The sequence below is a fragment of the Mesoplodon mirus genome, assembly GCF_964341445.2.
Source record: "Mesoplodon mirus genome assembly, chromosome: 15".
Taxonomy (NCBI): Eukaryota; Metazoa; Chordata; class Mammalia; order Artiodactyla; family Ziphiidae; genus Mesoplodon; species Mesoplodon mirus.
This window is the reverse complement of record NC_138991.1, coordinates 27621033-27640084: the sequence shown is the minus strand read 5'-3', so window position 1 is coordinate 27640084 and position 19052 is coordinate 27621033. Positions and strand designations below refer to the sequence as shown.

Below are 19052 nucleotides of genomic sequence, written 5' to 3'. Positions count from 1 at the left end.
ATTAGAGCGCTGAACAGTTCCATTGCTAGGGGACCACCTGATCTCCTCCAGCCTGCGTCCCATATAAAGCCGGCAGCCGGAGTGCTGAGCACAGCTCCAGCGATCGCCTGTCTGCGCGCCGCCGCCGCCAAGCCCGAGCGGGAGCCAGAGCCAGAGCCGGGGCCGCCGCCACCGGTGCCGGCTCCGCTCGGCCGCCCGCCCGCCCGCCCGCCCGCTGGGAGCTGTCCAGTGCTGAAACCCCGCACAGCCAGCCAATCGCGCCCGGCTGGCCGCCTCCCCCCACCGGGGCCCCTCGCTAGTGCCCCCGCCGAGCCCCCCGCCAGTCGCACCATGCCCCGCTCCTTCCTGGTAAAGAAGATCAAAGGGGACGGCTTCCAGTGCAGCGGGGTGCCGGCCCCCACCTATCACCCCTTGGAGACCGCCTACGTGCTGCCTGGCGCCCGGGGGCCACCCGAGGACAACGGTGAGTGGGACCCGGCGGGGGGGTGGGGGAGAAGAGGGGAGGGGAGTTCGGGCCCTCCCCAACTCGGGCCACGAGGAGGGGTGCGCGCGGTAGGGAACCCCGGGAGGAGATGACCCTGGCTGTGTGCGCCCCCCGGGCTTCCCAAGGGCTGGGCGGGCGGGGCAAGGGCCAGGTCCGTACAAAGGGAAAGTCGCAGGGTCGGCCCATCCCGCCATCAAGCGCCAGCCCGGACTTTGAAAGTTGTGGCCCTAGATTGGTGCCAGAGTGAGGGGTGGTGAGAGAATGGAGAGAGAGAGGTGCCCATGAAGGGCTAGTGCTGGGGGGCTAATGCATAAGGCAATCTGAGGGTCCCCTCTCCGTGGTTGAGGGAAGGAGGCTGGTTGCCCGAAAGTGCTCCTTTATGGGGAAGGTAAACCGGCCTGGACTACCAATCCCTGGGGAAATAGGGTTGGTTCCCTGGGGGTAGCTGGGGGCACCCTCTTTCCCTTCAAGCCTACTCCCCCTGGCGATGCCAGACAAGTGTTCTCGGCCCCCTCTCTCAGCAACTCTTTTGTTACCCTCAGCCGCATGCCTGCCAAAGGCTGGGCCAGTCCTGGGGACTGAGAGGAAGAGGGAATTTCTAGGAGGGGTTCCCCCAAAGTGGCTCCTGGTCTCCTGGGCTGCACTCCCTCCCCCTCCAGTTTCTCACTCCCCTCCAGAGTCAGCCCTGCTGTTTTTCGTCAGTCCCCTACCCCCACACACACTCTATTTCTTTTCAGAGCAAGTGCCTGTAGGGACAAGGGTTTGGGGGACGAGAGGTCATTCAGGCCCAGAAGGGGGTGATCTCTGGAGGGTGTGGAGAAGAATCAGAGACTGATTCTGTGGACCCCATCCCCCATGAAGGGGATCACAAAGGGGTTCTCCTCTGACGGTCCCCACCAGGACAGGTGTCTGGAGCGAGGGCATCCCTTTGGCAGTAAGAAATCTGACATCACATGTGGCATCAGCTTTGGGGTGTGTGTGTGTGTGAGAGAGAGAGAGAGAGAAGGGGAGAGGAGAGGAGAGAAAAAGGAGAGAAGAAAGGACTGAAGAAGAGGGGGGAAGCTGAGATGGCAAAGGCAGGAGGGTGGGAGCTTCTGCCTCAGGGATTTCCAAGCACTTCACCCACATTCCATCACTCTGCCAAGCCAGGTAGCAAGAGAGCGCTGAGTAAAAGGCTCTGTGACCTCATCAAGGTCAAAGAAATTAGGGAGTGATCAGGGATACAGCTACAGCCCCTCATCTCCTGGCCTCCCCCAGATCCCCAAGAGAATCAACCTCCCTTTTTCTTTGCCCACATGTCTCATATTCTACTGTCCTCTTTTCTTGACCCCAGGACCTCTTGGGGTTGAGGACTGAAGCCCAGGAATATGGGTGGGCTTATCTGAGTGCTTGCAGGACAGAGGGTGGACCTGGGGCCATGCCAGGGCTGGGGACCTGGGTAGAAATGGAAATGCCTGCAACCCTGGGATGTGGATCCCTTGGGGAACTAACACAAAGCCCTGGGCTTCTGCCTGCTGAGTCCCCCTTGGTCCTGTCCCAGGCCAGCTGAAAAAACCTAGAGAAGCCCAGAGAATTTCTCATGCACAGCCAAGACTGCAGACTGTTCCTCAGGAGGGAGGCAGGAACACCTTGCCTTGAATTCAGTTCAAAAAAGCTTTGAAAGGAGCCCCTGAGTGAATGGTGGGAAGCAGGGTAAGGGCGAAGCCATCAGCAGGGATGTTCTACCAGCTTTGATACCCTAGAACCATCCCTGTCCTTGGCCCTTTCCCCAAAGGGCTCCAGACCAGCTCCCTCTGGGGAATCCTGAAGCTGTCCTGATAGTGTGATATCTGGTCTGGAACTCTGGGAGGCCTGGGCTTTAGATCTCTGACTTGCTCTGTGACCTTGCACAAGTGCCTTCCCTTCTCTGGTCCTCCGCCTCCTCAGCAGTGAAAGAGTTTGGATGGCATGATCTAAGTATTCTTCCAACTTTGACAAGCTCAGCTTCTGTGAAGGTCAAGTTTGGGTTGGGAGGCAGTAGAGATGACTGGATGAGGGGCTAAAAGAATGCAGGGGGCCATTGTCAGGGTTTCTGTAGGGCTCCATTTACCATCTGATGTCTGGCTGAGGGTGGCAGAGTTTCTGAGGCCAGGCGTTTTTCTTGGCTTCAGTCTCTGCAGGCTGCCCCATGCTGAGGACAGGCACCCTGACCAGGGTGCCCTGGCAATGTCTGCAGTAAATGGTTAGTGTCAGAGACCAGGGGGTGACCCTTCAAGCTCTGGTATGGCCAGGGAACACAGGGTCTGCCTTGTTCTGTTATCGGGGGCCTCTTCCACCCCTGGGGTGTGGCCAGTTTGGGAAGTGAAGGCTCCCTCACTGCACGGGTGGGTAGGGGTGCTGGGGGTCCTCAGAGAGCCTGCCGGCTCCTAGTGGTCCGTTGTCTCCGTTCTGCCGGAAATAACCTTGCTGAGCGTTTGAGGGAAGTGTGAAAAATTGCTGAGCTGACGTTTTTCTCTCTCAGCGTGTGTAAGTGTGCTGGGTAAACAAGGAGAAAGAGAGGAGGGGGGGAGGTGAGGAGAGTGAGGGAGAGAAGGAGGGGGAGGAGAAAGGAGGGAGGGAAGGGGGAGGGCCTGGGGCTGGAGATAGTTCCAGTTATTAGAAAGATCCTCTTACAAGCCATTCCTGCAGGGTCAGGATGAGACTGGTGGGAGGGGAATCTGGGGAAGGGAGCCTATGAATGTGGAGGTCAGGGGAACCACAGGCTCCTAACTGATGAAGATGCAGGACCCCAAATTAAAGAGTGTATCCCCGGCTCAGGGAAAGGCTGGGAGTGCTGGAGAATTCCTGGAGGACTCCTCCTACACACACACACAAACACACACACACACACACACACACACACACACACCAGCAACGCTCTTCTTTGCTTCCTTACTCCCTTCCTTCTCAGCCTCCGTGGGCTGGCCAGAGGGTGTGGCAGGTGCATCTGGGCTCCAGGCTCCCCCTGAATGCACAGAACCCCTAACTAGGGAAGGAGAAGCCCCACAAATGCGGAAGGTTCCAGGTCTCTCTGCGGAGCTCCCCGAAGAAGGGAGAGCAGATCTCATCCCGCCGTCCTCTCCAGTGCGAGGCCTCCTTCCCTCCTCCTGCGCCCTCCACTGCTCTCTGCCTCCACGGAGCCTTCCCTTCCCCTCCTGTCCCCTGGGTGATTCCGAGCACAGATTCAGTCTCTCGGTGAGATGCCAACTCACATCCTCCTAACCCTCTCAGAACCTCGCCCTCCAGCTCTAGCAAGCCCGCCCCTTCACAGGCCTAGGCCCCCATCCTGGGGAGTGCTAGGGATTCAGGCATCTCAGGGCAGGCTGCTGTCCATCCCTCTGCATAGCAGTGGTCTCCAGGGACCGGTGGACATCTTCACTGCCCCTGGCACGTCTACCTCTCCTCACACCCTAAGTCTGAAGTCCAGCTGGATGCCAGGTCCTCCTTCCTCTGCACCCCCACCCCATCCTGCCCCCACACTCCTTCAGAGTGCATCTGACCCAGGCAGATGAGGGATCAATGCCAATCCAATAACGCACTTGTCTGCCCTCTGCAGCTACATTAAGCCTCCCCAGCAGCTGAGGAAGCGCTCCTACTTCTGCCCATAGGCTTATCTAGTTGACCACATTATACCAGCACCCGCTTCTGCTCACCCACTCTGATGGCGCCAGGGAGTCGCTCCAGGCCAGGCCTGGGAACCTGGCTGAAAGTCCCCAAATGCCACACATCTACCCCACACTTCAGAAAGCCCATTTGGGGAGCAGGGATGCAAAAGGGTAGCCCCAATCCCTTGGCAGAGGGAGCCCAGAGATGGCTGAGGAGGTGCCCAAGGACACACAGCAGGCCCATATGACTGTTCTGCCCCGGGCATCTTGGTCTTGGTCCAGGTCCAAGGTCAAGATCAGAGACATGTCAGAGGTCCAGGTTCAAAGTCCATGTCCAACGTCCAGTCCAATGTCCATGTCCAACCTTAGGTCTAGGACAAGGTCTGAAGTCTAGGTCCAAGGTCAATGTCCCAGGTTACAGGTCCACTCCAAAATTCAGAACAAATCCATGTCCAAGTTCAAGTTTCAATCCACGTCCGGGTCAATGTTCAGGCTCCAGGATCAGGATCCAGATCCAATTTCTAGTCCAAGGTCATGTCCAGGTCTATTCTCAAGGCTGGCTGGTTCAAGTCTTAGAGCCACCATCAGCTTTCTCTGTGGCTCTGAACTAATCTTCCCTTACCCGAGCCTCAGTTTCTCTCTTATGAAAAAAAGCAGTCAAACTTGATCTCTTTCAGCTCTGACATTCTAGGGACCCAAAAAATCTGATTTTCCTAAGAATTAGTCACTGGGAATGTGGAACAACAGGGTCCATGTGGGATACTGAATCTGGGGCCCCTGGTCTCCCTTAAAGCCTGGGGTCACAAGGGGGATATGAGGGGCCCAGACTTAGTGTCCACTCTTCAGACAGTCTCAGTTTGTGGCTTCTGAGAGTGGACGGGAGAGTACATCAAGTCCCTATGGCAGCACAGCAATTTATACATCCCCATCTCTCTCTCTCTCTCTCTCTCTCTTACACACACACACACACACACAGTGGGCAAATGGCAGTAAGAGCAGAGTGCCGAGGAAGGTTAGCTTCAACTGCCAGAGGCAAACCTGAGGCCAGAGAGATTACTTGCCCGAGATTACAAGGGCATAAATGGCAGACCGCATCACCCCTCCCTGGTGGGTGCTTCATCTACATGTTCCAGGGATCCCCGCAGCCTGGAGGCCCTCTGGGGGTCATGCGAGACACTGCTGAGAGAGATGAGCCCCCCAGAACTCTTGGCCTCCTTCCAGCTGTGGTCTCCCCTGGGATGGAGTGTCCATTGCCAGCTTTTGACTAGGAAGGGAAGTTGGCATGGGCACCTTATGGGGCGCAGAGAGGGTAGGGCAGAAAAACAGGGGGCCTGGAGAGACAATGTGCATTATGCATGACAGCCAGTCTCGAGGAGGCCCAGAAAGGGCCCCAGAGACACCCTGCAGGGAGCAAGAGGCTGCTCCACCAACCAGTGCTGGGCAACTCCAGACCCTTAGCCACCATGCCTATCTCCACAACCCCTTGAAAAATCTTTCCTATTGATTCCTGCAGAGCTGTGGACCTCCCTGTGGGCCACGGGAATTGGGTCACAGTCAGGAAAAACCAGAATATGGGGGATTTCAGGAGGGAGGGATGGTGGGGAGGGGCCCTGGAATCCTCTCAACACTCCCTGGGTCTGAGTCAGTGGGCACGAGCCCCGCACCCTCCAGCCCTGGTTATGTTGGGCCAGACCTCACTCGACCCACCACTCAGCTGGACTCAAGGACCCCCCCTCCCCGGTGGGCAGGTGTACCAGCTGCCAGGCCCTTGGAGGAGGTGGGTGTCATTTCTGGTCCAGTGCCCAGGGAACCGCTAACAAAGATGCTATAATAAGGGGAGGGGGAGGTACCAGCCCCTTTGCCCAGCTCTGTGAGCAGACAGGAGAAACTATTTTTATCCTGCTTTGCTGCTGACAGACCTGGCTTTCTGCTCAGCTGGCTGGAGCTGATTCTCGAGGCCCGAGGCCCTGGCACAGCAAGACACAGCTCTAAATAAACTCATGCAGCAGCCCCTCCAGCCCCACCCCCACCTAGCAGGGCCTGGCCCTCCTCAGGAAAGTGGGCCACCTGGGAAGCTGGCCCATTACTAGGCCCCTCTCTTCTTCTGCTCATCTTGAGACAGGGAAGTGGGATTTGGGCTGGAAATTCCCTGGAGGAAGTTTGCAACACTGGGAATCTGAGAGAGACTGGGAAAAAGAACACTGGCCTGGGAGTCAGGAGGCCAGCCTAGCTCTGGTGTGAACTTGTTTGTGATCTGGTCAAGGCTCCTCTCTGGGCTTCAGCTTCTGTAGAACTAGGGCACCGGAGCAAGTGACCACCACATTCCCTTAGACACAAGCTAATGTGCATAAAGCACCAAGCAGGGTGCCTTGTACACAGTAAGTGCTCAATAAGTGTTAGTCATTACTTTTATTGATCATTTACAAAGATTTACAAAGGGCTGGTGCATTTTCTAGAAGAATAGCTTCTCCCCACCCCCAATTCCCCATTATCCCATCAGACACAGGCCAGCTGGGTGGTAGTATTTGAAGAAACCCACCACCCCTTCCTCCCACCAATTGAAAATCTCCCCTCCCCTAGCAGGTCTCCATGCCTGCTCAGGGGTTTTGGAAAAAAACACAGACTCTGGAGGGTTTTGAGCCTTACTCCTCCTCCAGTGACCTTGGCAACTCCTCTCCCCTCTCCAGGCCTCTGGGCTTGGTGCAGTGCCTGGCACACGGAGAGGGCGCAGGGGTGGCTGGAAGCAGTAGGAGCAGAAGTTCTTCTCAGAGATGCCCCCACCCTCATCCCAAGGGGTCAGACAATTGGAAGAGACAATGTCTGCAAAGCACCCAGCACCTGATTTCTCATAAAATTCCCTTGCAGAATTTTTTTTCCCTTGCAGAATTTTAAAAAAATGTATTCTGGACCTTCAGTCTAAAATATCAAGATTCTTTGAGCAGAGAAAACCAAAAGTCATTCTCAGGTGACATGTACATGACATCTCTACATCTCCAAAGTGTTTCTGAGCCTTCCCTATAGCCCCACGTCACAGGAGTGGCTCTGTTCCCTATCCCTCAAATGGGGCACTGGAGCCCAGAGAGGCCTTGTGACTTGCCCATGGTCACACAGCTGGAGTATGAGTAAAAGAGCCAGGATGAGAGCCAAGTCTCTTCTCTCTGAGTCCCTGGCCCTCCCTGCCTCTATCTGGACCCAAACAAGAGAGGCCTCTCTCACCCTGTTGGCTGGGGGACAGGCAGCTCAGCCTTCTACAGTCACCTGTAAGGCAGAGGAAGGCACCCAAAACTTGTCTGAGTTCCATGCACAGAGTCAGAAGAGCATTGCCTATAGTGTCCTAAAGGATTCTCCAGGGCTGAGGCCCAGAGAGGTGAGGTGGTTTGCCCAAGGTCACACAGCAGCCTAAGATACCCATGTGTGTCCCCTTCACTCTCTAGCAGATTAGAAGGATATCACTAGGAGATGTAGGGACAATAATAATGACAATAAAATAACAGCTTGAGAGGCTACTGTCTGCCAGGCATTGTACAAAGTATTTTACACCATTAATTCATTCAATCCTATTATGAGTTCCTTTATACAGATGTGGCACAAAAAGGTTAAATAACTTGCCCAAGGTCACATAGGTAGGGAAAGGTCTGTGGATCTGAGAATGAGGTGGAGTTGACGGGGGTTGGGGGATGGGGGACAAGACAATGGGCATCATTGAGGGGTCTATTCAGCCACGACACAAAGAGTGTTTTTAGAGCATCCCAGTCAACCTTCTTCTGGTAGAGGCAGAGTCCAGGAAGGTTAAGCAACCTGACCAAGGTCACAAAGTTAGAACCACCTCTGCCAACATGACCACATAAATTCTCATACAACCCTCCACTCCCACCCCACAACCCATGCCAAACTCCGCAGCTGCTGGCCATCATGTCTGGCCCCACAGCTCCTGTCTGGAAGGCAATTCCACATCTGTCCCTAAGCTGAGGAGGAGCCTTTGTTTGAGGCGCCCCTAGTTCTACAATATATAGAGATCCCAAGCGACAAGAGAAAGGTGCTGCAGTACTGCAGGCCACCACCAGAGGGCACCACGGAAAGAGGGCCCTGCTGCAGCGAGGACTGCCCGGTCCACTGAGCTCCTACCAACGTGGGTCACCAGAATTTTTCTCACCAGACCATGAGCCAGAAATTACACATCTTGGGTGAGGAAACAGTGGCCCAGGTTGGAGCTGCAAAATGTGTCTGTGCAGATGCCAAGAAAACTGCAGCACAGAAACCCATCTGGGGAGATTGTTACTATTATTATTCGTAATAACAGCCAACATGTGCCAGGCACTGGGTTGGAATCCTGTCTCTAAGTTACTAGCTGTGCAACCTTGGGCATGTTACCTAACTACCTTATGCCTCAGTTTCCTCATCTGTAAGATGGTACCAACCTCAGAGTCATGAGGGTGGGATGCATTCGTGTGTAGAGCTTTTAAATAGTATCTGACATATAAGTGCTCCAGGAGTGTTCGTTATTATTTGTTCACTTTTCACTTATCGTTTGCTTATTCACGGACTCTGTACTGCAAACTGTATGAGTTAGGTGCTTTTATTTTCCCCCATTTCACAGCTGAGGAAACAGAGGCACAGAGAGGTCAGTTTGTCCAAGATCACACAACTGGGAATAGTAAACTGGAACTCAATCCAGGTAGTCTGGTGCCAAAATTGTGCTCTTAACCAATATGCCATCCTTCCTTAATAACAGCACATGCAAGGCACTGGCCACATGATCAGTGACCCCCTCCAAATGCATTCTATACTATCCCCATACTCAGAGAAAGGAGCAGAGATGCAGAAAGATGCACGACTTGCTCCAGGTCACCCAGCTACAATCAGTGTCGGGAATCAAGCTGTCCCAAGACCAAGTAGACAGAACGGTCTGTGGCAGACCCTGCTGGGCCGGGGATTGAGGCTGGCCTGGCAAATCTTTCTCTCTCATTCACCACCCATTTCACAAATACTTATCAAGTGTCCACTAGCTGGGCCACTGGGGATAGGAGGTGAACAACCCAGCCATGGCCCCTTCCTCAGGGACCTCCCAGCATGTGGAAAACAAGGGGAGCACTGCAGTGGGTTCCAACTCTTGTTCCGCCACTACCACTTGAGCAAGTACCACTACCACTCTGAACCTTGGTTTCCTTATCTGTAACGCAGGTATTTTTGCGATGATTCAACGAGGTGATGGGAGTGAAGCACTTAGCACAGAGCCTGGCACTTAGTAAGTGCTCAGTAAATATCAGCTAGTACTATCATTATCATCAGTAATTACAACAGGAAGAAATACAGAAGGAGAAAGAGGGAGTCTGGGTATGCCCAACAGGTATTCAACTCAGTCTGAAACAATACTCCCTGAACATTTTGGGGCTTTAGTACCAGGCCTGATTCCTGGAGTGGGAGGTAGGGGTACCTCCAGACCAAAGGAGGGGAAGATGGGGTGCTGAGAGGCTGAGCACCCCCCATTATAAAACTGCCACCACCGGTGCCCTCTCTGTATCTGACTACAGTGCCCCTCCCCACTGAGTCCTCCACCCCCGCAATCCCCAATCATTTCTGTGTTCAGAGGACCCTGTGTGGGCAGCTGAAGGGACAAGAGGGAAAGAACGGGTACACCATTGCTTTCCAGGTTGGGGGACAGTCTGCACACAGACTTCACCCTGTGACCATCCCAAAATGCCATATGAGAGGCAAAAGCACGAAGGCTGAATCAGGCAGGCTGTTTAAGGGGACGAAAGCTCTGAATCCAGTTCCCTGCTTATAACAGAAACTCTCCTGGGAGCCCAGGCCCCAGGGCCTTCAAGGAGGGTGCTGGGACCACACAAGGCCCAGGGAAGCAGAGACAAATCAGGGTGGCCCCTGCCCTTGGAAAGCCCCTGTTGAATGCCCTGGGAGAGCCCTGGCCCACCCACCACCAGTCACTGGATCCCAAAATGGAAAGGATTTCTGGTCCAACTCTAGAGAGGAGCGAGGCGGGGGTGGGGGGAATGAATCTCACAGAGGGACTCCAGAAGGCTTCTAGTGGAGCAGGGAGCAAAACAGGCTTGGGAGCAAGTACAAGGAAGTTCCCTTCTTGGATCATCTATTACATGCCACATACGTGACCTCTTTTAAAGCCCCCAGCAACTCTGGGAGGTGGGTCTAACAGGATTATGATTCTTTCATACAACACACATTCCTTGCACGCCTCCTTTGAGCCAGGCACACAGATCCCACCCGGGAAGCTCACAGCCTGGTGGGGGAGGCAGACAATTAAATAATCTTCAGTGAAGTCGCTTTTTCAAGCAAGTAAAAAGCATAATTATAATAGCTAACATTTATATAGCAATTACTGTGTGTTCTCTCTCAATTTCCTTATATGTAAAATGGAGATTATGACAGGATCTACTTCATAGGGTCTGTGATGATTAAATGAGTTAACATGTGTAAAGCATGGCGGCAGAGCTTGGCGCACAGGAAGTGCTTAATGCATCATTCTTCTCATCACTTTACTCAGTCCTTCCAAAGACCCTGAGAAGGAGTGTCCGATCATAAGCTCCATTTTGCAGATGAGGAAACTGTGATTCAGTTAAGTCCTAGGACTGGAACTGGCAGAATGTTGCTGGAATAAAGAAAGCCTGGACTTTAGCGTCAGGCTGCCAAGGTTTGGATCCTGGCTCCATCAATTACTAGCTGTGGGCTTAGACTATACGCCTCAGTTTCTCTACCTGTAAAGTGGGTGCAATAATAATACCTTCCTTGCGTGGCTGTGAGCACTTCACAGTCAACACAAAGCCAGTAGAACCTGACCTCACCGCGCTCCACGAGGGTGGGGTGGGGTGATTTTTATTGCGGCCCACGGAGGAAGGATCCGAACTCGGGCAGCCTGACCCCCAGAGCACAGGTGCAGGACAGCGACTGCTATTGTACAAGCAGCCGTCACTTCCCTACAGCGGCCACGGGGACGCCTCCCGGGCGCCTCACCTTCCCCGCTTCCGTCTCGCCCCCTCCAGGTTACGCCCCGCACTGCCTGCCCCCCAGCAGCTACGATGCGGACCAGAAGCCGGGCCTGGACCTGGCGCCGGCCGAGCCCGCGTACCCGCCGGCGGCGCCGGAGGAGTACAGCGACCCCGAGAGCCCGCAGTCCAGCCTGTCGGCGCGCTACTTCCGCGGGGAGGCGGCCGTGACCGACAGCTACTCCATGGACGCCTTCTTTATCTCGGACGGGCGCTCGCGGCGGCGGCGCGGCGGGGGCGGCGGGGGCGGCGGGGATGCCGCGGGCGCGGGGGATCCCGGAAGCGCCGGGGTACGCGCGGGACGCGCGGGGGCGCCGGCGGGCGGCGGGCACCGGCACGCGTGCGCCGAGTGCGGCAAGACGTACGCTACGTCGTCGAACCTGAGCCGCCACAAGCAGACGCACCGCAGCCTGGACAGCCAGCTGGCGCGCAAGTGCCCGACGTGCGGCAAGGCGTACGTGTCCATGCCTGCGCTGGCCATGCACGTGCTCACGCACAACCTGCGCCACAAGTGCGGCGTGTGCGGCAAGGCCTTCTCGCGGCCCTGGCTGCTGCAGGGCCACATGCGCTCTCACACGGGCGAGAAGCCGTTCGGCTGCGCGCACTGCGGCAAGGCCTTCGCCGACCGCTCCAACCTGCGCGCGCACATGCAGACGCACTCGGCCTTCAAGCACTACCGCTGCCGCCAGTGCGACAAGACCTTCGCGCTCAAGTCCTACCTCCACAAGCACTGCGAGGCCGCCTGCGTCAAGGGGGCCGAGCCGCCCCCGCCGCCCCCCGCCGGCCTCGCCAGCTGAGCCTCCCGCTGTTCCCGGGGCCCCCCACCTGCGCCCTCAGCGTCCCCCAGCTGTGTTCCCCTGCCCACGCCCCTCGTGGGGACCCTGCTCCCAGATCGGAACTTTTCTCTCCAGCCCCTAACCCAGAACTCGCTTCCGGCACTGCCTTCCCCAGTACATCCCGACCCACATCCTCCTTACCGGCTACCGAGATTCGGACCTTGACCCCTTGTCCACGCCCTCAAGGCTCCCAACTCAGGCACCAGGTCTGCAACTTTCCCGGGCCCTAGAGCCGGAATTTTCTCCCCCACCCCCCAGACTCTGCACCTCTCCCCTTCTAACTTGCAGACCTTTCCTCTCATTTCTGAGCTGAGTCTCAGACCGGTTCTCTACTGGAGCCCCCAGTGTAAGGCCTAAACCCCCCTTTGACTCTCACGCCTGCAATGGATGCCCCATCCACAACAGGACACAGGCCTGAGGGATCTAATCTTCACTCCTCTTGGAGTCCCCACTCTGTCCCTGATCCCCTCCTCACCTTGGCCTTAGGTCCAGCCATTCACACACCACCACCACCCCACCTTCTTCATCCTCGGGGGGCCTTCTCACCCATTCCCACCCCTACTCTCTCCAGACCCCTCATTCCACTAGCAGCTCTCACCCCTCTGAGTTCACCTGACCTGGGGCAGACTTGAGGGGCAGTTCAGGGCCCTGCCCCCTAATGTAGCCCCTCTCTCACCCCAGGACAGCCTCTCCCCAGATTCTCTGAGCACTTTCCCCACCCACAGGACTACAGGTACCCCCCCTTAATCGTTGGGGTGAGGTCTGGGGCACCTCACAAATGCCCTTCTCCCCATCCGGCTGGGCCTCTCCAGTTTATTTATTTGTGTATTTATTGATTTATCTATTTATTATTCTATTTAATCTCTTGGCCTCACCAGGGATGGTCTGGCTTTCCCAGCTGGACTGGGAGGTCAGGGAGCCAAGCAAGGAGAGGGACAGCAAAGGCCATAGAGGGCTGTCCGCCACCCCAACACACCCCATTTCAGGGAGTGAGGGAGAAGCCCCACCCTCATCAGAGCCTGAACTTGCTGGGGAAGGGGGCGCGAGAATGGGAGGGATAGCCTGATGACCCTCAACTGAGGGATGGGGGACATCAGGAGGCCCAGTCATGGGGCAGGTCCCCATCCTCCTGAGCCTTCTATTCCCACTCCAGGGAGACCGGAGGGAGGAGCCTCCTCGATATGTTTCCTATTTATTCCTCTTCTCGAGGGACCCCAGGTTCCAGGGACCGACTGAGCCCCGGACCCGCTGGGGCCTCCGGCCCGCTCCGCTCCACGGGAGGAGCGCTCCCTCCCGGCCACGTCTATGCAACTCTCCCGGGCAGAGGGGCCGGGGCTGCCAGCTGCCCCCCATTGGCCGCCACTACCTCCCCCGCCGCGCTTCTGCATGCCCGGGCGAGGACCGAAGCACACACCTCCACGCTTGCGGACCCTGGCCCCCTCTGCTTTAAGCACACGCCTCTGCCCCATCTCTAGGCGCTCAGCTCGGGGCAGGAGTCCCGGACTCTCGGACCCTCCCCCTCTCCCCTGAGCCGCAAAGGAGGGTGGAGGGTGGAGGCTGGAGGGGCCCCTGGAGCAGGGGCACTTCTCTAGGGCTTCTCCTCTCCAGGCCCACCCGGGGAAGCGAGGCGGCAGGGATGCGGAAAGGGAGAGGGGTTGCAGAATCAATTACGGAGGGTGTTGATCCTGTAAATAGGAACTTCCGACAGCAATAATTTTCCATGCATGCTAAGCCTTTTGGCCATATTTTGTATGAGCGCTTGGCGCTCTTCCTCCCTCATCTCCTACCCCAGACCCCCATCCCTTCCTCACCTCCAGCAGTATTACTTGTAAGGCAATTCAGGGATATTAAAGGGACTTTGGCCACTCACCAGTGCCTCTAGACCTTGTGATGGGGACGGGTTTGGGGTGGGGGGCATCTGAGAGGCAGCCAGATTTTTTTCCACTCAGTTTCCCTCCCTGTAGTCTGACCAGCCTGTAGCTGCCACCAGCAGTCACACAGTTCCAGGGGTCCCTTGACATCCACAAGGTCCCAGGCATCCTCAGTCCTAAACAGTCCTCAAATACTGGGGTTGCAAACTGAAAGGGTTCAAGACCCAGATTAATAACATAAGGGAATGAAGCAGGTTGCCCTAAGACATTAGGGGATGGTTGTGCCTGTGACTGACAGGAAACAGCATGTCTCACCTTAAAGAAATGCAATTCAAATTAACTGCACCTGCCAAACAAATACAACCGTGGGTCAGATTTGTCCCTTGACAGCCAGTTTACAACCCCTATATCCTTCCCCACTTCACCCTCTGCTGCTCTGGGTGTGGGGGTTCTGGCCAGCCCTAGTGGTCATACAAGCAGCAAGTACATGCCTGCAAAAAGGTTGACTTTGGCTCAGCAGGCAACACTGTCCCAAAACAACGAGCTGCCCCTAGAGCCTGTGAGCTACCTGCCACCAAAACTGTTCAGGAAGACAGCGGACAGTCAGTCCATCCTCCCTGCCAGCTGGCTTGGTGATCTTCCAAAATACAAATTCTGCCTTTGCCTTACTAAAAACTTCCCTGGGGACTACTAGCACCATGCCACTTAACTCCAACCCGCAGCACAGACTCACGGGGTGGGGGTAGGGGGCTGTGTGCTTTGAGGGCCTGATGCCAGGCTGGGGGCTTGGGGGTGTAGGCTGGAACTCCATCTCCCCTTGGGCCACCTTTCGGTTTTCTTCCTTTTGTAGGCAGTGCACTCAGCTTTTTTTTTTTTTTTTTTTGGCCAAGCGGCACGGCTTGTGGGATCTTAGTTCCAGACCAGGGATCGAACCCAGACCCTCGACAGCGAGAGCACAGAGTCCTAACCACTGGACGGCCAGGGAATTCCTTGCACTTTTAGAACCTGTCCATCTTTCCTTTCACACACCTCTGGACAGGCTGGCTGCATCCTGAGCTATGTGCCAGGTGTCTCCAGCAATGACAGCAGTGTGGAAACCCCCTACAAAGTTTCCAAAGCAGGTTTGAGGGGCCCAGGCACCTGATGCCTTCCCTAGCCATCCACCCGCAGTTCTCCGTAGCTACACACTGCCCCTGATTGGCCGTTGTATCAATTACATTTGTTTCAGGTCCAGGGAACAGAACCCACTCTAGATCAACATTTTATAAACATCTAATATGTCATCTTGTGACCTTAAAGGGAACCAGCCCTAGCACGAAGCCCACACAGCCTAGACAGCAGAGCGGAGATGCGAAAGCCCATGTCCCTGTTACCTGCAGCCCAGAGCACCTCAATTAGCATATCGTCCAGTCTGCTTTTCACAGTCCTCTCAAAGGAAGCCCTCCAGGATGCAACTCCAGCTCTCCTCTGCCCTGTCTGGCTGCTCCATCCAGCATCTTTGCAGCCTCACCTTCCTATGCCCAAGGAAGGAACCCACTTCCTGTTCCTCCTTCTGTCGTGGTTTGTGCTCCTCAGGGTTCTCTCCCAGACTCCTCTTCTCACTGTGTATTCTCATGAGGCAATCTCATGACACCCATGGCTCCAGTTTTCACCCACATGCAGATGACTCGCAAATTTACATTTGTGATAAATGTAATGTAATTTACATTTACATTTTCATTTCAGACCTCCTCTCTGAGCTGCAAATCTGCCTGCAAACCACTGCCACATGGATATCCCAAAAGTACCACAGGCCAGCCCAAGTATGAAGCCATGATTTGGTTCTCTCCTGCGTCTGTCTCCCCTACCCTTCCATCCAATCCATCAGGTTCTGTTTGTTTTTCCTCTTTGTCTTCTCAGTCTCCACCCTAGTCCATAGCTACCATCATCTCTTACCTGGACAACTGGACCAGCCTTCTCACTGATCTCTCTGGATCCATTCTACCTCCACCACCTCCCTCCCTCTCTCCACAGTGGCCACAGGGATCTTTTTAAAAATGCAGATCTGATCATGTCACTCCCATTCCTCTTCCCTGTCTGAATGCTTCAATGACTTCCCACTGTGTGGGGGGGGAGGGGGGAGAGGAACCAGCTTTCAAAGACCTACCTGATCTGACTCTTTCTGTCACTCCAGCTGAACCTTCAGCCATGAGCCCCTTTGCTCTTTGAGTTCCAGCCACCTCTGTTTAGCAATTTTGCTCCCTCCTACCACAGGGGCTTTGCATGAGCTGTTCTCACCACCAGTAACATACTCCATTTGCACTGCCATTACCACCACTGTTGACTAGTTATTGCCTTTTCATCCTTCATCTCTCAGCTGGATGATCACTTCCCCAAGGACCACATGATCTTGGTTCACAGCACTTACCATCAATGCACACTTTCCCTTTAATCAGTGTGATTATTTGGTTATTCTCTGTCTCCCCCATTAGATTAAAGCTTCATGAGAAAGGGACTGACAGTGTCTTTTTGCTTATCATTAAATTTCCTGGGTCTAGTGCAGTACCTAGCCAATAGCAGATAACCAGTAATTATCTTTTAATGAACTACACACATTTAAGTCATAATCAATAACGGTGGCTTATGCCTAAAAAAAACAGTCTTTGTCCCTCATAGCCACAGATGATTGGTTCAGATGTGAGCATCTGACTAGAACTTGGAAATTTCCTCTCTCCCTCTCTGAGTCATAAGACCTGTAACTTGAGAGCTGTGGCTCAGATTGCTAGCTACTTATCAGCATACATTCTCTCCCTCCTTAGTAAGAGAACTCCATTGTTAGCTAAGCACATTGCCACATTGAATGAAGACTACATATCCCAGCTGACCTTGCAGCCAGTGGTGGCCATGTGACCAAATTCTGGTCAATGACATTCAAGGAAAAGTGTTATGTGGAACTTCTGAGACAGCACCCTAAAAAGGAGGGGGTCATATCTTTGCCTTTCCATTTCTCCACCTTCTTCCAGGCTGGCACTTCAGCAGCAGTCTTGAACCAGGAGGTGACGCTGAGAATAACACCTTACTCTAAAATGATGGAGTTGACAGAAAGGGCCTGTGCCCCTAGTGGTGGTGGAGCAGTCACCCCAGCCCTGGACTTCCTACTTCCAGCTTCTCTTTCATGAGAGGAAACACATTAGGGCGTTTTAAGCCTCTCTTGTCAGGCTTCTCTTACTAAAAGTCAAATATAATCCCTGTTGACAGCCTCGTTCCTGTTATGTGGAAGTAGTCCCTCCACCAAGAGACAGAAAAAAGTCTCTGAACCCACTTTTCCCTGAGGCCCAGCTTCACCCCACAGTCAAGGGCATAACCAAGTGTTCCATTTTCATTAAGCTAATTCACGTTGGCTTTCTTCACCTGCAAGCAAGGGTCTGGGCAAATATATTGAGACTAGTCTAGAAGTGCAAACACAGAGAGACCTTCGAGATCTATTATTAATTTAAAATGTAATCCAACAGCTCATATTTATTGAGCACTTACAGTGTGTTGGGCACTGTTCTAAGGACTTTACCTACATCACCTCTTTTCATTCTCTCAACAACTCCACAAATTAGGTGCCATTATGATGGCCATCTTGAAGGTTAAGAAACCAAGGCACAGACAGGTGCCTGGCCCAAGGTCACATGTCTAATAAGATGTGTGTATTTATTTATTTTTTTTGTGGTATGCGGGCCTCTCACTGTTGCGGCCTCTCACATTGCGGAGCACAGGCTCCCGACACGCAGGCTCAGCAGCCATGGCTCACGGGCCTAGCCACTCCGCGGCATGTGGGATCTTCGCGGACCAGGGCACGAACCTGTGTCCCCTGCATCAGCAGGTGGACTCTCAACCACTGCGCCACCAGGGAAGCCCATAATTTTAACCCAGGCAAGGTGCAGAACTATTGGGGATGACCCATGAAATTCCCCTTTTGCCTTAGTTTTGGCTCCCCAGAAGCAACGGCTTGAGTGCAAGTGGTTTATTTCGGAGGTGATTCCAAGAAGCAGGAGTGAGGGGGCAAGAAGAATGAGACAGAGGGTGTGTCAGGGGGGTTGTTGCTGCAGCAATGGGGCTGGGTACTGTTATTCTCTGAGAAGGGTCCAGAAAGGTCCAAATGGTCTGGCATGCTTCTCACAATTCTCCACCTATGACAATGGAAGACTGGCTTTTATTCACCAGCTCCTGTCCCCAACAGCCAACACCTCTGGGAGACTCCCACAGGGATGGAAAATATGGAAGACACTGCAAGTTTGAGCTGGGAAGCCAGCAGTGCTAGGTGAGTCTGGGTTTGCATGGACCTTCCCACCACAACTTCAGTTGAAATCAAAGGTGGGCCAAGGGGTTGTGCCACTGACACCCAGGTCTTTGCTCTGCCCTTTCCTCATTGACAAAGCTCACATTTGTTCAGACATCCACCCATCACTTAACCCATCTGGGGCCTCAAAGGAGGCTGACCCCAGGGGTGTGGCTGATTGGTCTCCTCCAAACCAATCACAGTCATCCCAGTGGGAGACAGGTTCCAGCACCCATACTTAAGCAGCTCGGAACATGATATGTTCCTGGAGAATATTATTAATCCCGGGTAGTCATGTGATTCGAGCTAGCTCAATCAGACCAAAGAGAAAAGCATCTCGCTATGGGAGAGGTTCTCTCTCTCTTCTCCTGGATGTGAACTGCTATAGACTGAATGTTTATGTCCCCCTAAAATTCATAGGTTGAAGACTAATATCCAACGTGATGGCATTTGGAGGTAGGACTTTGGGGAGGTGATTAGGTCATAAGGATGGAGCTCTCATGAATAGGATCAGTGCCCTTATAAGAAGAGACCCCAGAGAGCTCTCTCACCCCTTTCACTGTGTGAGAACACAGCAAGAAGATGGCCATCTATGAACCATGAAGTGGGCTCTCTCCAGATACCAAATCTGCCAGCACCTTGATCTCAGACTTCCAGCCTGTAGAATTGTGATAAATAAATGTTTGTTGTTTAAGCCAGCCAGTCTAAGGTATTTTGTTATAGCAGCCTGAGCTGACTGACAGGAACAAAGAAGGAGGCTGCCCCAGTTGGCACTGGCAGTCATCTTGTGATTATGAGGAGAAGCAGTTAAAGTGTGAAGCCACCTCAAGGCCCCAAGGAGATGCTCAGCAGGTACCAAAGCTGCAGAAGAAAAAGGCAAACTTTCTGCATAAAATAAGAACAGGAACTTAGTGAT

The 19052-nt window shown here is 54.2% G+C and overlaps 1 protein-coding gene across 1 annotated transcript; it reads left to right on the top strand.

Annotated features, from left to right (window-relative positions):
• Positions 1-330: 330 nt before the first annotated feature.
• On the top strand, positions 331-11920 carry SCRT2 (scratch family transcriptional repressor 2; the record flags this gene model as incomplete). The annotated part of the gene is made up of 2 exons (XM_082644773.1): positions 331-463; positions 11121-11920. The coding sequence occupies 2 exons, from the start codon at positions 331-333 to the stop codon at positions 11918-11920; spliced, it is 933 nt and encodes a 310-aa protein (XP_082500899.1).
• Positions 11921-19052: the final 7132 nt, after the last annotated feature.